This window comes from Eubalaena glacialis, unplaced genomic scaffold, assembly GCF_028564815.1.
Source record: "Eubalaena glacialis isolate mEubGla1 unplaced genomic scaffold, mEubGla1.1.hap2.+ XY H_2, whole genome shotgun sequence".
In the NCBI taxonomy this organism is placed as follows: Eukaryota; Metazoa; Chordata; class Mammalia; order Artiodactyla; family Balaenidae; genus Eubalaena; species Eubalaena glacialis.
The window spans coordinates 1,036,980-1,058,714 of NW_026871156.1; the positions used below are offsets into that span (position 1 = coordinate 1,036,980).

At 45.2% G+C, this 21,735-nt stretch overlaps 1 protein-coding gene across 1 annotated transcript; it reads right to left on the reverse strand.

Moving 5' to 3' along the window:
* Window positions 1-80: 80 nt before the first annotated feature.
* LOC133082983 (acyl-CoA wax alcohol acyltransferase 2-like) lies at window positions 81-16,572 on the reverse strand. The gene is given in 8 exon segments (XM_061179646.1): window positions 81-932; window positions 1,151-1,214; window positions 1,217-1,352; window positions 2,627-2,801; window positions 3,032-3,236; window positions 3,482-3,552; window positions 3,918-4,028; window positions 16,488-16,572. Coding segments are annotated over 8 exon segments (1,002 nt in total). The 3' UTR covers window positions 81-777.
* Between the last annotated feature and the right edge of the window lie 5,163 nt (window positions 16,573-21,735).

Consider the following 21,735-nt stretch of genomic DNA (forward strand, 5'->3'; position numbering starts at 1 on the left):
AAAAAATAAAAATTGATTAGAATGTTTTTTTAATTGGATAAACTTTCTTTTAAACATTGAGATGCCATGAAATTTAGGGCATTGCTTGCTCAGGGACAGGAAGTGGGCAAAATGGTTGGAGGAGAATAATTTTGTGTATCTCTCCAGTTTACAAAGTTCAATCACATTCGATATCATTATCCCACCAGCCTTTGAGGTAAGCAGGGGAGGGACTATTTGTCTCATTTTACAGATGAGGAAACAGGCTCAGAGAAGGCTGATGCAAGTCACAGGGCATGAAGGTGGAGGGGACTAAACTCAGAGCCTACTGGATCTCAAGGCTGCCAGTCCTGGAGGAACCTTGATGCCAGAAGATGGGGCTGCTTAAGAGCTGGAGAAGAAGAGACAAGTGCAGGGATATTAGGCCCTCAGAACAGGCTAGGTGGGACACAGACAGTATCAGAAGGTGAGCTTTTTGTTCTTTACCTTGTTTTCCTCAGTGTTGATGCTGAGTGGGCATGTGTGAGGGAGCTTTCAGGACCCCTCTCCCTTAGGGCCTTCCCTGACTTTGGGGCCATCTCCTTGTAACCCCGAGGAAAAGGCAGAGAAGAGCTAGAAGGAGAGAAATGAAGGAGGAAGGGGGATCCAGAAAACAGCCAAACAGGCACCCACACACACACACTTGTCATGGTGAGGACTGGCCAAATCAGGAGCAGGAGTCTCATGGCTGACTTTTGTCCTCCTGTTCACCTGTTTCACTCCTTCCAACCAGGCTGAGAGACCTCGGGGGGATGTCTGTCAAGTTAGCACCAGCTCCTGGGTCTCTGAGAAGCCAAACTTGGTCTTGTGCTTGTCAAACAGTTTGTGCAGGGCATAGATATAGACCACGTGGTATTTTGTCACAATCTCCTTGATCAGGTTCTCAATCTTGGGCAGTGGTAGAGACTTCCTGACTGCCAGGGAAGACGGAGAAGGGAAAGGGAAAGCATCAGAATGACTCACTCCTCAGAATAGGCCTCAGCCCTCAAGCCCGGGTTCTCCCCACACTTCCCCCACCACTGCGCTCATCCTGACCAGCCTCTCCGCCTCTGGACACGGCCAGAGCCAAGGTCCAGCCTTGGAACTGGATCCTGTGTCCCAGATGAGGCTGCCAGCAGAAGAGCCAACTCACCAATGGTGGTTACAGGCCGAGCGTAGGGCAGAAGGTCCCAGGAGTTCCCCAGAAGTTCTCTCTTGTGTAGAAAGCACAAGGGTAGATGTGTACCATACTCTGGAATCACTTTTGGAAGTGATTAATGAAGCCCCCGGGAGTGAAAATCTGCTGATTGTAGAGTTCTGTCTCCCCAAAGGCATAGGCAAGGATTAGAGCCACCCTGCAGAGGAAAAGCATGTTCTCTGATGGCCAGAAAGGTAGGGACCCTGCTGAAAGCCAGACACGCTGACCACCAGTGGTCCCTGGTTCTCCCTGTAAGCTCCTCAGCCCCTAACCCAGCTGGGCCCAGGTCCAGGCTAAGTGGGAGGGCCTCGTGGTTTACCCCAAGCTGCCTCTGGGGGCAAAGTAGCAGCAAGCTAAGGGAAGCGAGTCCCAGACCCTCCTGTAAACCCACAAGGTCTGAAACACTGGAAGCTAAGACCCAAGGGCCTTTGTTTTTCTCTTTCTGACTTACTTCACTCTGTATGACAGACTCTACGTCCATCCACCTCACTACAAATAACTCAACTTCATTTCCTTTTATGGCTGAGTAATATTCCATTGTATATATGTGTCACATCTTCTTTATCCATTCATCTGTTGATGGACACTTAGGTTGCTTCCATGTCCTGGTTATTGTAAATAGAGCTGCAATGAACATTTTGGTACATGACTCTTTTTGAATTATGGTTTTCTCAGGGTATATGTCCAGTAGTGGGATTGCTGGGTCGTATACATATATATGGAATCTAAGAAAGAAAAAAAAAAAAAAGGTCATGAAAAACCTAGGGGCAAGATGGGAATAAAGACACAGACCTACTAGAGAATGGACTTGAGGATATGGGGAAGGGGAAGGGTAAACTGTGACAAAGTGAGAGAGTGTCATGGACATATGTACACTACCAAACGTAAAATAGATAGCTAGTGGGAAGCAGCCGCATAGCACAGGGAGATCAGCTGGGTGGTTTGTGACCACTTAGAGGGGTGGGATAGGGAGGATGGGAGGGAGGGAAGAGGGAAGAGATATGGGAATATATGTATATGTATAACTGATTCACTTTGTTATAAAGCAGAAACTAACACACCATTGTAATGCAATTATACTCCATTAAAGATGTTAAAAAAAAAAAGACCCAAGGGCCATTTCTTTTCGGTTTCTTCCCTTTAGCTCACACAGTAATTTTGGTTTTCTCTGAGATAGGGTTGCAGCCAGTCACTTTTCACGAAGGGACTGCTCCAGATGAGATGCTAGTCTGAGGCAGATCAGGTTCCGGGTTGGCCTGCTGGCCTTTCTTCAGAAGCAGAAATGCCTCTAGAACCTGACCCAGGCTCTACTCCACCATAGAAGTGGCTTTCCCCCTCCCTCTTTATATATCATTTCCTCAAAACCTCTTCCTCCTTCCCCACTGGGCTTTTGGAATCCCTCTCTCCAGTCTGGACCAGAAGTGTCCTTACCCATGCTGAAGAGCTGTGCGTACAAAGCAATTGCGGTTCTTCAAGACCAAGGTGGTAGATCCTGGCAGGCTGTATCTGCACTCAGCCAGGCCACTGACCACCACAATCAGCATGTTGCTTGTGCCTCTATGGGTAAGCAGGAAGTCCATGGAGGACTGGCTCACAGAGCAGGGCCCTGGAGGGCAGGAAAAAAACAAAAGATAATTGGTGATCTCCCAAACCTCCTAACTTTCTTACCTACCTCTTCAAAGGAGGGGAGAGCCTCACATAAGGCAGTTGAACCTATGGTAGCTTTTCAGACCAGAGGGGATCACAGAATTGGCCTTGTTCTCACCCATTCACCCAACACCTCTTTCTCAGGGAGCCATTTACTTCTTTGGCTTTACATCCTAGGAGCCAACTCACCTGTAGACATGACATATTCTCTGAGGAAAGGCCCCCAGAAAAAGGTCCCCAGTGTGAGGCTATAAGGAGTGATGCCAGGAAAGATCTTGGAGAAGCCTGACTTCTTTGTGGCAAAGTGGCCAAAGCGTGAGTGGGACATGAGCCCATGAGGATGGCAGGGGAGGATGTAGTTGAAGCTGGGGGTGAGATCGTAAGTCTTCAAAAGCTTTGGAGAAACATGGAGTCAGGAGGGGTATAACCAGGTGTATAGCCTCTTCTGGCCAGAGACCTAGAAAGGAAACGGCTGTCATGTCTGGCTGGCCGTGCAGGTAGGGTAACACACAGCTCCAGGGAGCGTCATCCACATGGACCTCAATGTGAATGATGCCCATGATCCCCACCCTGGCCCAGCCGCTGCCACTGGAGTTGGGGCTGGGCCTGGGGCCAAAGTGGAGATCTGCAGCTCTTCACCTTGAGTGAGAAGTAATCGCAGTACTGTTTCCACACGCACCAGTGTCTTACTCAGGTAAACCGGCAGACTCCTGAAAACAGAGCCAGTGTAGCTGAGCTTGGGCCACCTCCCTTGTCTTCTTCAGAGCCCTTTAAGACCTGCCTCAGGGTTCCCTCACCCCTTGCTGTTTCCTGCCCTCTTAAGTAACACCTAGGCTGGGAATGAACATCTGAGCCAATTTAGGACAGGCCTAGCTCTCTGCTGTAGTAGCCACCCCTCCCCTAGCCTACTCCAGTTCCTATCTGGGTCTTGCTGGCACCTTGAAAAGACCCCGTCCCTTACCTTCTCCAGCCCAAACAAGGTCAGGCTGAAGGGCTGCCCGGAATTGACCACAGCATAAGAAGAAAAAGAAAGAGCGTGTGGTGGGTGGCAATACAGCCCTCGCAGGGCCCTCACCTCGCTCAGGGGTTTTCCAGTCAAAAGCCAGCCAGGTGAGCATGAGCACAGTGACAGGCCAGTATGGCGTGAACACTACCAGGTAGAGGTTGACAAGGATCACACTGCTTACTGGAGGAAGCCCAGACCACAGTCAATGAACTGTGAGCAGTCCCTCACACTTGCCCACCTTCTGGGGCTCTGTCCACCCCAAGGTCACACACACCATCAGCCCAGCTCACACAACACTCTTACCTCCTCACCCAGCACATGACCTGTGTGCCTGTGGCACCAGCATCCCCGCTCTGGTCTTGGGAACCTGTTTTAGGTCTAGAAGGCAAGGTGTTTTCTTCCCCCACTTTGCTCCATGCAGTTAGCCCTCTCCCACCAGGACCTGCTCCAGCACCACTCTGGGCTGCATTCAATGACAGGGAGCCAGTGGTGGGTCACATTGATTTGGCCACCAGAGGTTGGGAGTCCTGGAAAGACAGAGCCAGGAATAACCTTCCTCCAACTCACATTTCCTTCTCCACATCTCTGCGAGGCATCAGTGGAGGGAATACCAGAGAAAAAGGATACCCAACTTCAGCCAGGTTTGGAGCACACGAGTTGGCAAACAAGAAACAAAGGAGAACCCACGCTGGGCTAGAATAAAGTATGGACTATGTTAAGCTCCAACAAGACAGGAACAATGTAGGTTAGAGTAGTTAGGACAGACTTCATGGAGATGAGTCACAGGGAGCCATGCTCAGGATTCTTACTGGACTCAGTTTTTAAAACAGATGTGAGTAAGACTGTGTGAGAGAAAGTGGGTCAAAGAAAGTTTAGAAAAGACAGAAAATACTCCTAATTGAATGTGGCAGAATAAACACACATTTTTATCGTGACTCCTTGCTGCAGCCTCATGAAAATTACCTCAAGGATGTATTAAAAGATAGAGATTCTGCAAGGAAAAAGGGAATCAGAGAGACGCCAACAGTGGGTGAGAGCTATCAACAAAATGTTTGCGTGCTGGACAGTGGATGGAAGAGGGATTAACTGAGAACCAGAACGTTGAAATGTAGTTACCTGCAACGGGTATGCCCACAAGAGCAAGCCTGTTTCTGCTGGAGAATCTAGGAAAGACTCAGAATTTGGAACCACCAGGTGTCACAAAAAGCAGATGTGGCGCACAGGGCTTGACTGAAAGTCTATCAAAGAAGTAGTTAAGGCCACACACTCACAGGCAAATTTTCCAGGCGGCGCGCGACGTCCAGCGGCTCCGTCAAGGCCTCAGGCTCCTCCTCAGAGTCTGCCATCCCGCAGGGCCAGTTCTGCACAGCTTTAGCGGCCGTTTTACACCGACATGATGCATCTACCACCTAGACTCTCTTGAACCTCGCAGAGGAGGCTGGGAGTCAGGTCCCGGGGCCCCACAGCCTCATGGGAGTCGTAGTTTTTATCTCCCCTATCAGAAGTTTGACTGTGAGGGCGTCTCCTCCCTCGACTCTCAGCGTTCCTTGACTTTTTGGTCTGGCTCGCTTTTTGTTTTGAGCCAGGTGCACAACAGATAATACAAAACCTTGTAAGATTCCACATATAAGAGAAATCATATGTTATCTGTATTTCTCCATCTGACATATTTCAGTTGAGCATAATAATAACCTCTAGATTCATCCATATTTGTTGCAAATGGCAAGATCTCATTCTTTTTTATGGGAGTTTGTACTGTAGATCACACAAGCCTTGATTCTGCCATTGAGAGCTCTGCATGGCACCTGCCTCACCCAAAAGACTTAATGTCCTTCCCCAGTGGGTCTGGGCAAGATGGTGGAAGAGTAAGACGCGGAGATCACCTTCCTTCCCACAGATACATTAGAAATACACCTACACGTGGAACTGCTCTTACAGAACACCCACTGAACGCTGGCAGAAGACGTCAGACCTCCCAAAAGGCAAGAAACTGCCCACGTACTTGGGTAGGGCAAAAGAAAAATGAAATAACAGAGACAAAAGAATAAGGATGGGACCTGCACTAGTGGGAGGGAGCTGTGAAGAAGGAAAGGTTTCCACACACTAGGAAGCCCCTTCGTGGGCAGAGACTGCAGGTGGCAGAGGGGAGAAGCTTTGGAGCCACGAAGGAGAGCGCAGCCACAGGAGTGCAGAGGGCAAAGCGGAGAGATTCCCGCACAGAGGCTCGGCACCGAGCAGCACTCACCAGCCTGAGAGGCTTGTCTGCTCACCCGCCGGGGCTGGCGGGGGCTGGGAACTGAGGCTGGGGCTTCGGTCGGATCGTAGGCAGAGGACTGGGGTTGGTGGCGTGAACACACCCTGAAGGGGTTAGCGCACCACAGCTAGCCTGGAGGGAGTCTGGGAAAAAGTCTGCAGCTGCTGAAGAGGCAAGAGACTTTTTCTTGCCTCTTTGTTTCATGGTGCGCAAGGAGAGGGGAATCAGAACGCCGCCTAAACGAGCTCCAGAGACGGGCGCGAAACACGGCTATCAGCGCGGACCCCAGAGACGGGCATGAGATGCTATGGCTGCTGCTGCCACCACCAAGAAACCTGTGTGCGAGCACAGGTCACTATCCACACCGCCCCTCCCGGAAGCCTGTGCAGCCCGCCACGGCCAGGGTCCCGTGATCCAGGGAAAGCTTCTCCGGGAGAACACACGGCACGCCTCAGGCTGGTGCAACGTCATGCCGGCCTCTGCCGCTGCAGGCTTGCCCCGCATCCGTAACCCTCTCTCCACCCCCCGCCTGAGTGAGCCAGAGCCCCTGAAGCAGCTGCTCCTTTAACCCCGTCCTGTGTGAGCGAAGAACAGATGCCCTCAGGTGACCTACATGCAGAGGCGGGTTCAAATCCAAAGCTGAACCCAGGGAGCTGTACGAACAAAGAAGAGAAAGGGAAATGTCTCCCAGCAGTCTCAGAAGCAGTGGATTAAAGCTCCACAACTTGATGTACCTGCATCTGTTGAATACACGAATAGACAACGAATCATCCCAAATTCAGGAGGTGGACTTTAGAAGCAGGATATATTAATTTTTCCCCTTTTCCTTTATTTGTGAGTGTATATGTATATGCTTCTGGGTGAGATGTTGTCTATATAGCTTTGCTTTCACCATTTGTCCTAGGGATTATTCCGTCCCTTTTTTTGTATTTTTTACTTTATTTTATTTTTATTTTTTTTACTTAAATATATTTTATCTTAATAAATGTTTTCTTAATAATTTTTCCTTATTTTCTATTTTTAAATATTAAATTTTTTCTTAATAAGTTTTTTCATATTTTTTATTTTAAAAAATTAAAAAAAATTTTTTCTTAATAAAATTTTTCTTCATAATTTTTTCTTATTTTTTATTATAAAAAATTATTAAATTTATTTTAAAAAATTAAAAAAAATTTTTTCTTAATAAATATTTTCTTAATAATATTTTTCTTATTTTTTATTATATTAGTTTTATTTTACTTTATTTTATTTTATTTTATTTTCTCCTCTTTCTTTCTTTCTTTCTATTTTTTCTCCCTTTTATTCTGAGCTGTGTGGATGAAAGGCTCTTGGTGCTCCAGCCAGGCATCAGGGCTGTGTCTCTGAGGTGGGAGAGCCAACTTCAGGACACTGGTCCACAAGAGACCTCCCAGCTCCACGTAATACCAAATGGCATAAATCTCTCAGATATCTCCATCTCAACATCAAGGCCCAGATTCACTCAACGAACAGCAAGCTACAGTGCTGGACACCCTATGCCAAACAACTAGCAAGACAGGAACACAGACCCATCCATTAGCAGAGAGGCTGCCTAAAATCATAATAAGGCCACAGACACCCCAAAACACACCACCAGACGTGGACGTGGCCAGCAGAAAGACAAGATCCAGCCTCATCCACCAGAACACAGGCACTACTCCCCTCCAGCAAGAAGCCTACACAACTCACTGAATCAACCTTAGCCACTGGGGACAGATACCAAAAACAATAGGAACTATGAACCTGCAGCCTGTGAAAAGGAGACCCCAAACACAGCAAGATAAGCAAAATGAGAAGACAGAAAAACACACAGCAGATGAAGGAGCAGGGTCAAAACACACCAGACCTAACAAATGAAGAGGAAATAGGCAGTCTACCTGAAAAAGAATTCAGAATAATGATAGTAAAGATGATTCAAAATTTTGGAAATACAATAGATGAAACGCAAGAAACATTTAACAAGGACGTAGAAGAACTAAACAGGAACCAAGCAACAATGAAAAACACAATAAATGAAAGTAAAAATACTCTAGACGGGATCAATAGCAGAATAACTGAGACAGAACAACGGATAAGTGACCTGGAAGATAAAATAGTGGAACTAACTACTGCAGAGCAGAATAAAGAAACAAGAATGAAAAGAACTGAGGACAGTCTCAGAGACCACTGGGACAACATTAAATGCACCAACGTTCGAATTATAGGGGTCCCAAAAGAAGAGAAAAAGAAAGGGACTGAGAAAATATTTGAACAGATTATCCTTGAAAACTTCCCTAATATGGGAAAGGAAATAGCTAATCAAGTCCAGGAAGCACAGAGAGTCCCATACAGGATAAATCCAAGGAGAAACACACCAAGACACATATTAATCAAACTATCAAAAATTAAATATAAAGAAAACATATTAAAAGCAGCAAGGGAAAAACAACAAATAACACACAAGGGAATCCCCATAAGGTTAACAGCTGATCTTTCAGCAGAAACTCTGCAAGCCAGAAGGGAGTGGCAGGATATACTTAAAGTGATGAAGGAGAAAAACCTACAACCAAGATTACTCTAACCAGCAAGGACCTCATTCAGATTTGATGGAGAAATTAAAACCTTTACACACAAACAAAAGCTGAGAGAGTTCAGCACCACCAAACCAGCTTTACAACAAATGCTAAAGGAACTTCTCTAGGCAAGAAACACAAGAGAAGTAAAACACCTACAATAACAAACCCAAAACAATTAAGAAAATGGGAATCGGAACATACATATCGATAATTACCTTAAATGTAAATGGATTAAATGCTCCCACCAAAAGACAGAGACTGGCTGAATGGATACAAAAACAAGACCCATATATATGCTGTCTACAAGAGACCCACTTCAGACCTAGAGACACATACAGACTGAAAGTGAGGGGATGGAAAAAGATATTCCATGCAAATGGAAATCAAAAGAAAGCTGGAGTAGCAATTCTCATATCAGACAAAATAGACTTTAAAATAAAGACTATTACAAGAGACAAAGAAGGACACTATACGATGAGCAAGGGATCAATCCAAGAGGAAGGTATAACAATTGTAAATATTTATGCACCCAACATAGGAGCACCTCAATACATAAGGCAAATACCAACAGCCATAAAAGGGGAAATCGACAGTAACACAATCATAGTACGGGATTTTAACACCCCACTTTCACCAATGGACAGATCATCCAAAATGAAAATAAATAAGGAAACACAAGCTCTAAATGATACATTAAACAAGATGGACTTAATTGATATTTTTAGGACAGTCCACCCAAAAACAACAGAATACACATTTTCCTCAAGTACTCATGTAACATTCTCCAAGATAGATCATATCTTGGGTCACAAATCAAGCCTTGGTAAATTTAAGAAAATTGAAATCATATCAAGTATCTTTTCTGACCACAACGCTATGAGACTAGATATCAATTACAGGAAAAGATCTGTAAAAAATACAAACACATGGAGACTACACAATACACTATTAATAACGAAGTGATCACTGAAGAAATCAAAGGGGAAATCAAAAAATACCTAGAAACAAATGAAAATGAGACACGATGACCCAAAACCTATGGATGCAGCAAAAGCAGTTCTAAGAGGGAAGTTTATACCAATAAAAGCCTACATCAAGAAACAGGAAACATCTCGAATAAACAACCCAACCTTGCACCTAAAGCAATTAGAGAAAGAAGAACAAAAAAAAAAAAACCCCAAAGCTAGCAGAAGGAAAGAAATCATAAAGATCAGATCAGAAATAAATGAAAAAGAAATGAAGGAGACAATAGCAAAGATCAGTAAGACTAAAAGTTTTTTCTTTGAGAAAATAAACAAAATTGATAAGCCATTAGCCAGACTCATCAAGAGAAAAAGAGAGAAGACTCAAATCAATAGAATTAGAAATGAAAAAGGAGAAGTAATTATTGACACTGCCGAAATACAAATGATCATGAGAGATTACTACAAGCAACTCTATGGCAATAAAATGGACAACCTGGAAGAAATGGACAGATTCTTAGAAATGCACAACCTGCTGAGACTGAACCAGGAAGAAATAGAAAATATGAACAGACCAATCACAAGCACTGAAATTGAAACTGTGATTAAAAATCTTCCAACAAACAAAAGCCCAGGACCAGATGGCTTCACAGGCGAATTCTATCAAATATTTAGAGAAGAGCTAACACCTATCCTTCTCAAACTCTTCCAAAATATTGCAGAGGGAGAAACACTCTCCAACTCATTCTACAAGGCATCCATCCTCCTGATACCAAAACCAGACAAAGATGTCACAAAGAAAGAAAACTACAGGCCAATATCACTGATGAACATAGATGCAAAAATCCTCAACAAAATACTAGCAAACAGAATCCAACAGCACATTAAAAGGATCATACACCATGATCAAGTGGGGTTTTTTCCAGGAATGCAAAGATTCTTTAATACACGCAAATCAATCAATGTGATACATCATATTAACAAATTGAAGGAGAAAAACCATATGATCATCTCAATAGATGCTGAGAAAGTTTTTGACAAAATTCAACACCCATTTATGATAAAAGCCCTGCAGAAAGTAGGCATAGAGGGAACTTTCCTCGACATAATAGAGGCCATATATGACAAACCCACAGCCAACATTGTCCTCAATGTTGAAAAACTGAAACCATTTCCACTAAGATCAGGAAGAAGACAAGGTTGCCCACTCTCACCACTATTATTCAACATAGTTTTGGAAGTGTTAGCCACAGCAATCAGAGAAGAAAAAGAAATAAAAGGAATTCAAATCGGAAAAGAAGAAATAAAGCTGTCACTGTTTGCAGATGACATGATACTACACATAGAGAATCCTAAAGATGCTACCAGAAAACTACTAGAGCTAATCAATGAATTTGGTAAAGTAGCAGAATACAAAGTTAATGCACAGAAATCTCTTGCATTCCTATACACTAATGATGAAAAATCTGAAAGTGAAATTAAGAAAACACTCCCATTTACCATTGTAACAAAAAGAATAAAATATCTAGGAATAAACCTACCTTAGGAGACAAAAGACCTTTATGCAGAAAATTATAAGACACTGATGAAAGAAATTAAAGATGATACAAATAGATGGAGAGATATACCATGTTCTTGGATTGGAAGAATCAACATAGTGAAAATGACTCTACTACCCAAAGCAATCTACAGATTCAATGCAATCCCTATCAAACTACCACTGGCATTTTTCACAGAACTAGAACAAAAAATTTCACAATTTGTAGGGAAACACAAAAGACCCCGAATAGCCAAATCAATCTTGAGAACGAAAAATGGAGCTGGAGGAATCAGGCTCCCTGACTTCAGACTATATTACATAGCTACAGTAATCCAGACAGTTTGGTACTAGCACAAAAACAGAAACATAGATCAATGAAACAGGATAGAAAGCCCAGAGATAATCCCATGCACATATGGTCACCTTATCTTTGATAAAGGAGGCAAGAATATCCAGTGGAGAAAAGACAGCCTCTTCAATAAGTGGTGCTGGGAAAACTGGACAGGTACATGTAAAAGTATGAAATTAGAACACTCCCTGACACCACGCACAAAAATAAACTCAAAATGGATTAAAGACCTAAGTGTAAGTCCAGACACTATCAAACTCTTAGAGGAAAACATAGGCAGAACACTCTATGACATAAATCAGAGCAAAATCCTTTTTGACCCAGCTCCTAGAGAAATGGAAATAAAAACACAAATAAACAAATGGGACCTAATGAAACTTAAAAGCTTTTGCACAGCAAAGGATACCATAAACAAGACCAAAAGACAACCCTCAGAATGGGAGAAAATATTTACAAATGAAGCAACTGACAAAGGATTAATCTCCAAGATTTACAAGCAGCTCATGCAGCTCAATAACAAAAAAACAAACAACCCAATCCAAAAATAAGCAGAAGACCTAAATAGGCATTTCTCCAAAGAAGATATACAGATTGCCAACAGACACATGAAAGAATGCTCAACATCATTAATCATTAGAGAAATGCAAATCAAAACTACAATGAGATATCGTCTCACACTGGTCAGAATGGCCATCATCAAAAAATCTAGAAAAAATAAATGCTGGAGAGGGTGTGGAGAGAAGGGAACACTCTTGCATTGTTGGTGGGAATGTAAATTGATACAGTCACTATGGAGAACAGTATGAAGGTTCCTTAAAAAACTAAAAACAGAACTACCTTACGACCCAGCAATCCCACTACTGGGCATATACCCTGAGAAAACCATAATTCCAAAAGAGTCATGTACCACAATGTTCATTGCAGCTCTATTTACAATAGCCAGGACATGGAAGCAACCTAAGTGTCCATCATTGGATGAATGGATAAAGAAGATGTGGCACATATATACAATGGAATATTACTCAGCCATAAGAGAAAGAGAAAAACAAATACAGTATGCTGACACATATATATGGACTATAAGGAAAAAAAAAAAGGTCATGAAGAACCTAGTGGCAAGATGGGAATAAAGACAAAGACCTACTAGAGAATGGAGTTGAGGATATGGGGAGGGGGAAGGGTAAGATATGACAGGGTGAAAGAGTGGCATGGACATATATACACTACCAAATGTAAAATAGATAGCTAGTGGGAAGCAGCCGCATAGCCCAGGGAGATCATCTCGGTGCTTTGTGACCACCTAGAGGAGTGGGATAGGGAGGGTGGGAGGGAGGGAGACGCAAGAAGGAAGAGATATGGGAACATATGTATATGTATAACTGATTCACTTTGTTTTAAAGCAGAAACTAACACCATTGTAAAGCAATTATACCCCAATAAAGATGTTTAGAAAAAAATAAATAAATAAAAAATAAAAAATAAAAGAAGTAGTTAAAACCCCAGACCCCTTTCCCTCTGCTACACCGCTGGGCGATGGGAGGATAATTCTCTGAAAAACTGAACCAAAGAGACACTAGACTCAGATACTTACACTGCACATAGCTAAGATATTCTATATGCATCCAAATTATTAACTCAAGCATGAATAGAGAATAAAGACAATCTCGGATATATAGTCCTAGAGAGTTTGTCTCCCATGTTCCTTTCTCAGGAAACGACTGGAGGATATGCTCACCAAAATGAGGGAGTAAAGCAAGACAGGACGGCATGGGATTCAGGTAAAGAAATCCAACAAAGGAAAGAAGTGAGCAGGGCCAGGACTAAGGTGAAGAGAGCAAGGTGCCTAGGGCACAAAATTCAAGGAGACATTCACTCTCAGGGTCAGACAATTACTGATCCAACACTTGTACAACCCTGAGAATGAATACCTTCTTAGATTGTGCACCCAAGGTGCCTCACGGGCCCTGGAGGTGACAGTGGTGCATGAGACCAGACTGTAACAGGAGGATACTGGGCTCCAGCACCTGAACCCTCAGTCTCGCCTCCTCTCTTTCTCTCTCCCACATCTTCTGATCATCAAGTCCTTCTAATTCTACTCCAATTTCTTGAATCTCTGCTCTTCTCCCCTTCACAATTACTTCTGAGATGGCTGAAATCACCACAATCTCTGACCTGAACTAGAGCAACAGCTTCGTCCTATAATCAGTTTGCTACACAGAACTAACTGTAGTGATCTCTCAAAAACACCAATCTGATGCCATTGCCCTTTGCCCAACCCAGTCATGGCTCCCCATGGAAAAAGTCCAAACACTTTTCCATGGTTGACAATGCCCTACACAATCTGTCCCCTGCCTCTTTTGCCAGTCTCCTCTGTCTTCTTTCTCCCGTTCATTCATTCATTCATTCATTCATTCACTATGTATTGAGTGTCAGTTCTGTGCCTCTTACCCCCTCATCCCACTTAACCACTGGCTACTTCTTGAATACTTTATGCTCTCCCCTCATCCCAGCCTTCTCAGCTGTTGCCCAGTCTCTACCTTGAACATTCTTCCTTCTTCATTTATTTCTTATTTGTCCTCTAAGAGTCAATTCAGATTTAATAGAAAAATGGACAAAAGTCATGAATGGGCCCTTAACAGAAAAAGAAATACTAATTGTTGATAAATACATGAAAAGATCTCAACCTCATAATTAACGAAGTTCAGAATAAGGTTCATTGTTGTTTACACCTGCCATTCTGGTGGTGGCAGAAAGGAGTGTGCATGAGATCTCTGTTCTCTTTCCTGCCAACTTGGTGGTCATCTCTGAAGCCACATTTTGCAGCATCACAGTTTGGCGGGACCTCCATCAGCCTGAACATTTGTGTCCACGGAGAGCAGAGACTCCCACCATCCTGTGTCGGTTGTTTAACATGAACAAGAAATAAGCATTTGTTGAGTTAAGCCGCTGAGATCTCCACGTTACTTGGTTACAACAGCGTACAATGGCCAGGCCAATTAATACACTCTCACACGCCCTTCTTACAAATGAAGAAAACAAGACTCAGAGAAAATCAATAACCTGCTAAAGGAACACAGATAGTAAGGAGTAGAGCTGGGATTTGAACACTGGCAGTCTGGCTCAAAGACTGTGTTTTTAACATCCATATTTTTCTGCCCCTCGGCTATATGTGTATGTTCATTCACACGCATGCATGTGGTGAAATATATATATATTTATGTCCATAATCTCTGGCTACATACACACAAACTGTTAACAGTGGTTACCTCTGAGGAGCAATATTCTGGACAAGACTGAGGAAGGGGAACTACCAGTGTAAAAGCTCCATCCCCCGACCTGGGCCTGGCCTGGGGTGGCCGTTCATAATGGTCATACTTCTCCCTCAACGCAGTGTCAGCTCCTAGGCCTTAGGGACTCTGCTCTCTCATGGTAACATGGTGGCAGTGAGGGGAGGCGGTGGTAATGAGGCAAGTCTGCGGAGATAGGACAAGAACTCAAGAAAGGGGACTCAGCTCTCACTGAGAAGAGGGCCCCAAGGCCTGGGCTGCATGGAGAGAAAGAGCAGAGGACCGGCTGGGGCCCTGGTCCTCAGCAAGAGGCCATTCGGAGCTGACCTTTTTCCCTTTTCAGTTGAGAATGTTTATATATGCAGAAGGCCTGGCTTCCTCCTTCCTCTCTGGCCTAACATGTACTTTAGGGCCATGTCCACACCCAGCCTCCCAAACAGCAGTAAGTAAGGAGATGCAGGAGCTAGGGACAGGAGCTCATAGGTCAGAATCAGGCCCTTGTGGATTCAGCTCCCAGGCCAGCTCCTCCACTTGCTAGTTGTGAGATCTTGGATGACCCACTTATACTGCATGTACCTCAACTTCCTCATCTGTACAATGGAGATGATTAGGCGTGTCAGGTGCTTAGAACAGTGGCATAAAAAAAAAGTGCAATAGGTGTTAGCTAATACTATATGAGTGCAAGTTATCATTATGTATGTGTGTAGCTATCAGTGTGTATTATTATGCATAATAATAGCTTCTACCTCATAAGGTTGGCAGGAGGCTAAAATGAAACCATAGGTATGAAAATGCCTGGCACAAGGTAAGTTGCTGGCACCTATGGATTCCTTTCTCCTGATCTCTTTCAGCTCTGATTGCCCATAATTCCTAGGTTAACACTGCTCTTTTTAGCATTCAGACATCCTGATACCCACCCTAGGCAGGAATCTGGGCCCCCAATCCCTGTTCTCCAGCCCACTCTCCCTATTGACTAGCAAGTCCCAGGCTCCCAGGGCCTACCTGCATTCTTCCTTCCCAGATATCTTCCAAATTCATTTAGTTCATGACCCTGTCTCCAGACAAGTACTCACCTAAACCACTTAAAAAATGAGAATTTTGTTCCAGGCCCCCACTCCCATAGGGATGGTTTGCTTCAGCACCTACAGTACCATAGCCAGCATCTAAGGAACTTTCACAAAGCATTTGTGGTGTGGCTAGAGGGGAAAATGTATGGATAAATGGATGAATTCTTTTGGACAAGAGGTTTTCAGAGCTCCCTCTGCCACCAGGACAACTGTCTCACACTGATGGTCTGCTCAGGTCCCCAAGGTTGCAGCTAAGCCCATTTCCTTGGCAGGCCTCCGTGGAACTGCTCCTCATCTTCCCCAGACATGTCCTCCAGGCCCCACTGATGACCCAGGAGGGCTCACTACACACACTGGCCACAGGGCTGGCTCATGCACACGTGCACACACATTCCTGCACAGGCAGGCACCCATACCCACGTGCACACTCACAGATTCCATGCAGACCATGCCCAAGCACATCAGGCTAGAGGCCCGGGTGGCCAACTGTCCTGCTTTGCCTGAGATAACCCAGATTTCAGCATCAAGAGTCCCGCTAAACCCTATAAGCCCTCAGTCCCAGCCAAACCAGGAGTTTTGGTCACCCTGCCAAAGGCCAAAGACTCACCAATAACCAAGGTGCTGAGGGCCCACTGGAAAAGAGCAAAGACCTCCAGGGCGGTCTTGAGGTCCTTCTTGGAGGGCAAGGGCATTATGCCCAGGGTCCTGGTGGCTACCGGTAAGTGCAGTTGGGTTGGCCAGCCCCAACTGCTCAGGGGCTGGTAGGGTTTCCTCCCTTTGTGCTTTCTTCTTCAGCCCCTGCCTAGTCTCCACCACCTAACCTGCCTTCCCCCCACCACAGGACCACAGGACTACATGCGGCGTCTGCTTGTCCAGTTCCTTCCAGCCATCTACCTACCTGCACTTAACCCACTTGGGAATGGCCTAGACTGTGATTGTGACACCCTCTTGCACACTTGTGCAGAGAAGTGTAGATGGAGCTCTGGTGTGGGAAGTGAGTGGAGGTGAGGATGGGGCTGCTGAGAGGCCTCCAGAGCCAGTGTGGATGGGGTGAGAGGGGGTAGGGAGGAGCCCAGGGCACACATGGCACCCCGAGCCTACATTTTGGTTTATGAGGCCCAGCTGTCTATGGTCTTTCGGTGACAACGTGATTGGGGAAGAGGAGGTCACAGGTGGGGCGCGGAGGAGCAGAAGCCTGGAGCTGAGTGAGTGAGAGGAGCTGAGGAGGTGAAGTCAGAGATCTTGGCAGGGCCAGAGGGTGTAAGACCTTGGCCTTCTACTCTGACTGAAATGGGGAGTCAGTGTGGGGTTTTGAGCAGAAAAAGGAAAGGACTGCCTTCTGGTTTTAAAGGGCCAGGGAAGAAGAAGGAGCCTTTTGAGGGAGTTTGGCAATAATCCATGCAGACATGACGGTGGCTCAGGGCAGACTGGCGGGAGTCAGGATGGTGGGAAACGGTTGGATTCTGGGTGTCTCCTCTGACACAGAGGCCCCACGTAAGCATTGTCCTCTCTGAGGCTCAGAAACCTCTACAGGGGAGCCTCGCTGGTAAGCAGCCACCATGCGCTCCGCCTTGGCCTGCAAACCTTCCTTGCTTTCAGTTTCGTCCCATCCAGTCCTTCAGGAAATGTGTGGAGAGTGTTGGGTGCCGCTCACTTGCTTGGCTGGAATGGTGGTGAAGGGGCTGCTGGGAAGGGAGGCTGAAAAGGGCAACAGAGACAATCTCCGAGTCAGGACATGGGAATGAGGAGTTTGGGCTTAATCCTGGGGGCCCGGATGAGGTGCCATCAGCTTCTGACCAGGGATGGTGACTTGTGCCAAATGCTACAGAAGGACGACTGTCAGACCCAGGGTGACTGTCAGGGCCCAAGGACCTAGTTGACCCCATGATTGACACACAGGCTCATCCCCCTCCTCCTGTCTAATACCTACTTGCAGGCCCAGTTCTGCAGCCACATAATGTAAGTGGATGGGCTCATGGGGACTTTCCCCAGCGCTGCAAGGCCTGCTGGCCCAGATCTCTCGCCCTGCTAGACTGACTTCATTGTTTGGGGTAAGGGCAGCCCACTCCTTATCCAGACTCCTGTTGAGTAAACTTTCTGAGACTATCCCCCATCGGGGAACAAAGCTCCATACACATTGAACACAGGTGAGAAGCAAGGGACAGAAACAGCTCTGGCAGGTAAGAAATAGTCCCCCTTAGGAGTTTAGGATTAACAGATACACACTACTATGTATAAAACAGATAGCCAACAAGGACCTACTGGACAGCACAGGGAACTCTACTCAATATCTTGTAACAACCTACAATGGAAAAGAATCTGAAAAAGAATGTGTATATATATACATATGTATATATATGTAATATATGTGTGTGTGTATATATGTGTATATATATATATATATATATGTATCTATATATACCCACATATAACCAAATCACTTTGCTGTACACCTGAAACTAACACAACATTGTAAATCAGCTATACTTCAATAAAAATTTTTTAAATTAAAATTAAAATAAAAAGAAAAGAAACAGTCCTGCCTGGCCCTCTGGTGTGCAGGGGGTTGGGGACAGGAGCCACTGGTAATGGCCAAGGTTCTGACTCGGTCTCTGGATGGATAGCAGGGAAGGAAATGCAAGAGGACGAGACTTCTTGCAAGGCTGACAGAGCAAATTAGAAGCTTAGCTCGGGCCACCATTTGTGAGAGGTGCCTGTGGAGCAAGCAGGCCCTGTGATGTCACATGAAGCTAGCTGCCGGTTTCTAAAGTGTGTCCTGCTGACCCCGGGCTTCCAGAGACCTGCTGCAGGGGCAACTGCAGCAGGGGTTGAGCAAAGGGGTATGGAGTTGCCAGCTCCCACTTGAAAGAGAGCACCAGCTCTCTTTTACTCTGCTTCCAATTGGAATTCCAGGAAAGATTCTACTGGACAAAAGGATGGGAGTGGGGGCGGGGAAGGAGAAGGCTCCGAGAGGACTAGGGGAGCCTAGCAGGGAAAGATCTGCACTTCCCTGCCAAGGAGAAGCTGCCTCCATCTGGCCCAGGTGGGCTGTGGGCCAAATACAAGGGGCCCAGGCACACGTCTGGGGGCAGAGCCAAGGCAGCAAGTGGAGACTGAAGCCAGCCTGAAAAGAGAGGACCTTCTGCCCGCCACAGAGGAAGAATGCCTGGCCACTGAGTGGTCTCTGTCTCCACAGAGCTGGCCCTGAGGGCGATTCTCATTCATACTCAGCCCAGCCCTGAGGGCTTGGGTTTTGTTATTCTTGCTTCTTCATGCATCTGTCCATCCACTGACCTTGACTCCTCCACCTCCTGCGCTGGTCTGGGAGCTCTCAAGGGCAGAAACTGGGTGGCACTGGGTCTTACTTTTCTCACGTGCTCAGCCCCTAACACAGGCTACATGGCAGGCACGCACTGGTGTTCATTATAAAAATGCCTGAGCGGGTGGAGGCCTGAACCATTTGCCTGGCACTGGGCAAATCTCTGGGGTTTGTCTTGCTCAAATGTAAACAGGAGATGAATACTCCCTCTCGGACTTATGAGAATCCAGACAAGGAACTGATGGTCAGTCACTTTGTGAGCTCTGAAATGGTGTTCACATGTAGGTTGCTGCTGTCACTGTCATTAAGAGGAGGGGATGGGCACTGAAGAAAGAAAACCCAGAGTTCAACTGGGCCTGCCCTGGGATGGGTTTCCCTCCAAGCAGTGTTACCTTGGAAAATGGGTGTCAAAAACATAAGAGCAGAATCAATGACAGCAGGAGTATTTGGAATATTATAGAAACTCTGACTTCCCATCTGCACAGAGAAAGTCATGTGCCCAGCTGATGCATCTGCATGGATCCCACCATCCTAACACCAAAGAGAAAAAAATGGTGAAGGCTCTTTGGCAGCTTCTAATTCTTAGTCTTATCCTCCTCCATCATCTCCCCACCCCAACCTTTAAAAAGCCCTAGAGATTCTGAGGCTCAGAGACTGTCAGAGACAGAAGGACTCTCCCAGGTTTCTAATTCCAAGTTACTCACAGAGGGCTCCTCATGGCTGTCATCGAGTGCCCTGCCAGTGAAATCCTTCTTCCTGCTCTCAGACCGAGGCCCAGCTCTCCACTGGTCCTACTCTACTCCCCTGGAAGCAGACAAAAAAACAAAGCTATTTCTTCCCTAACATAGCAGTTTTTACCCCACCCCCATAGGGTTCCCAGATAGAATACAGGATGCCTGTTAAATCTGAATTTCACATAAACAACAAATAATGTTATATTATAATTATAACAATAATCCAAATATTGCATGGGACATACTTATACTAAAACATTGTTCATTGTTCATCTGAAATTCAAATTTAATGGAGTCTTGTGTCTTTATTTGCTAAACTTGGCAACCCTCAGTCCCAGGATCACCTGGTCAGCAGTGGACTTTTTCTGTCACATCCAGAGAGCAGAACTCACTCAGTGACTTAGGAAGGCCCATGGGTCACCTCCAATTACTCAGCTGACCCAGAGATCATGGTAGCTCCCATCTTCTGCACTTCACAGTTCAGTTAAATTCTTTCAAAGGTGTCCTCACTATGCTAGGGGGTTTTTCCTGCACACTTCACACCCACACCCATCCCATCCAACTCTTCTGCTGTTGGGCAGGGCTTTCTGGTTCAAGTACCAGTCTCCCTTTCTCACAGCTGGCAAACTAAGAATGATCAGGAGATGGAGGCTGACCAAGATACCAAAACAGACGTTAGGGATGGGGGCAGGAAAGGCCAAGACTGACTCAGCTGGAAGGTGTCAGAGGACTGGATATGGCTGCTCTCCTCTGCCCTGGTGGGCAACAGAGACCTTGTCTATTTCCAAAGGGATCCCAGGATTTGAGGGGCTCACATGGCCATTTCTCCCAGAAGACTCATCCTTACATCTAACCTCATGCCACTGGTGACAGTAACGAGTCTCACACTCTCCTACGTGAACGCATGTGATCCCTTAGCAGATGGGGAAGGAGAAGCTACACTGAGTATATAGACCATTGATTAGGAGTAAAAAAGTGAGAAACAGGGTTGGGACCCTAGTCAAGAGCAAGATTGTTCCAAAGCTCAGCTTTCATTTTGCATGCCATTCTGAAGTTCCTTGTTTTTTTTGTTTTTTTAATTTTAGGTACAGTTCTTATTTTATTGCAAGGCACACAATCTTATATACAATGCATAATTATCACCTTCTAAGTACAAGATATAAAGAATATACATTAGAGTAAAGACTATATGGATATGCTTCTGTTTCAGAGAAGAAAACTGCCTTAGGGCAAGCAGGTTCACGCCCTTTTGGGAAGAGATTTTCATATTTATGCTGAATCTTCAAACAGCTCTTGCTTAGAAAATAAATCTCATTGAGTGGCACACAATCTCGTCACAGTTTTCTCCTTAAAAAGTTCTAATTTAAAGCCAGCCAATGTATTCCTTTTATTCCAGTTATTCTTCTTATGTCCCAGTACTAGATGAAACACCTATAAATTGCCTGATAACAGTTATACAGATTTAAGAACTTTATTTCTCAGTAATGTATCATAGAATGAAACCACCTTCTTAAGACTTATGTGAATTTTCCTTGATTTTTTCAAAACTATCTTTCCAAACTATGCTTCCTTTTTTAGTATTAAGCCTGGGGTTTTGACTTAAACTCTGCATAGGGGATGCATCCCGATTCACAAGAGTAATACAAGACGCCAATGGTGGTTCTACTCTTCTTCCAGTCGGAATTACGGTTTTTCATCCTCATTGCTGCCTCCTGCACAGTTTTATTTCTCTGCATTTTTCTAACCCCTCACTAGGTCCTGTCTTCCAGTTCTTGCCAGGGAGGGGAGAAGGGGCTCATGGA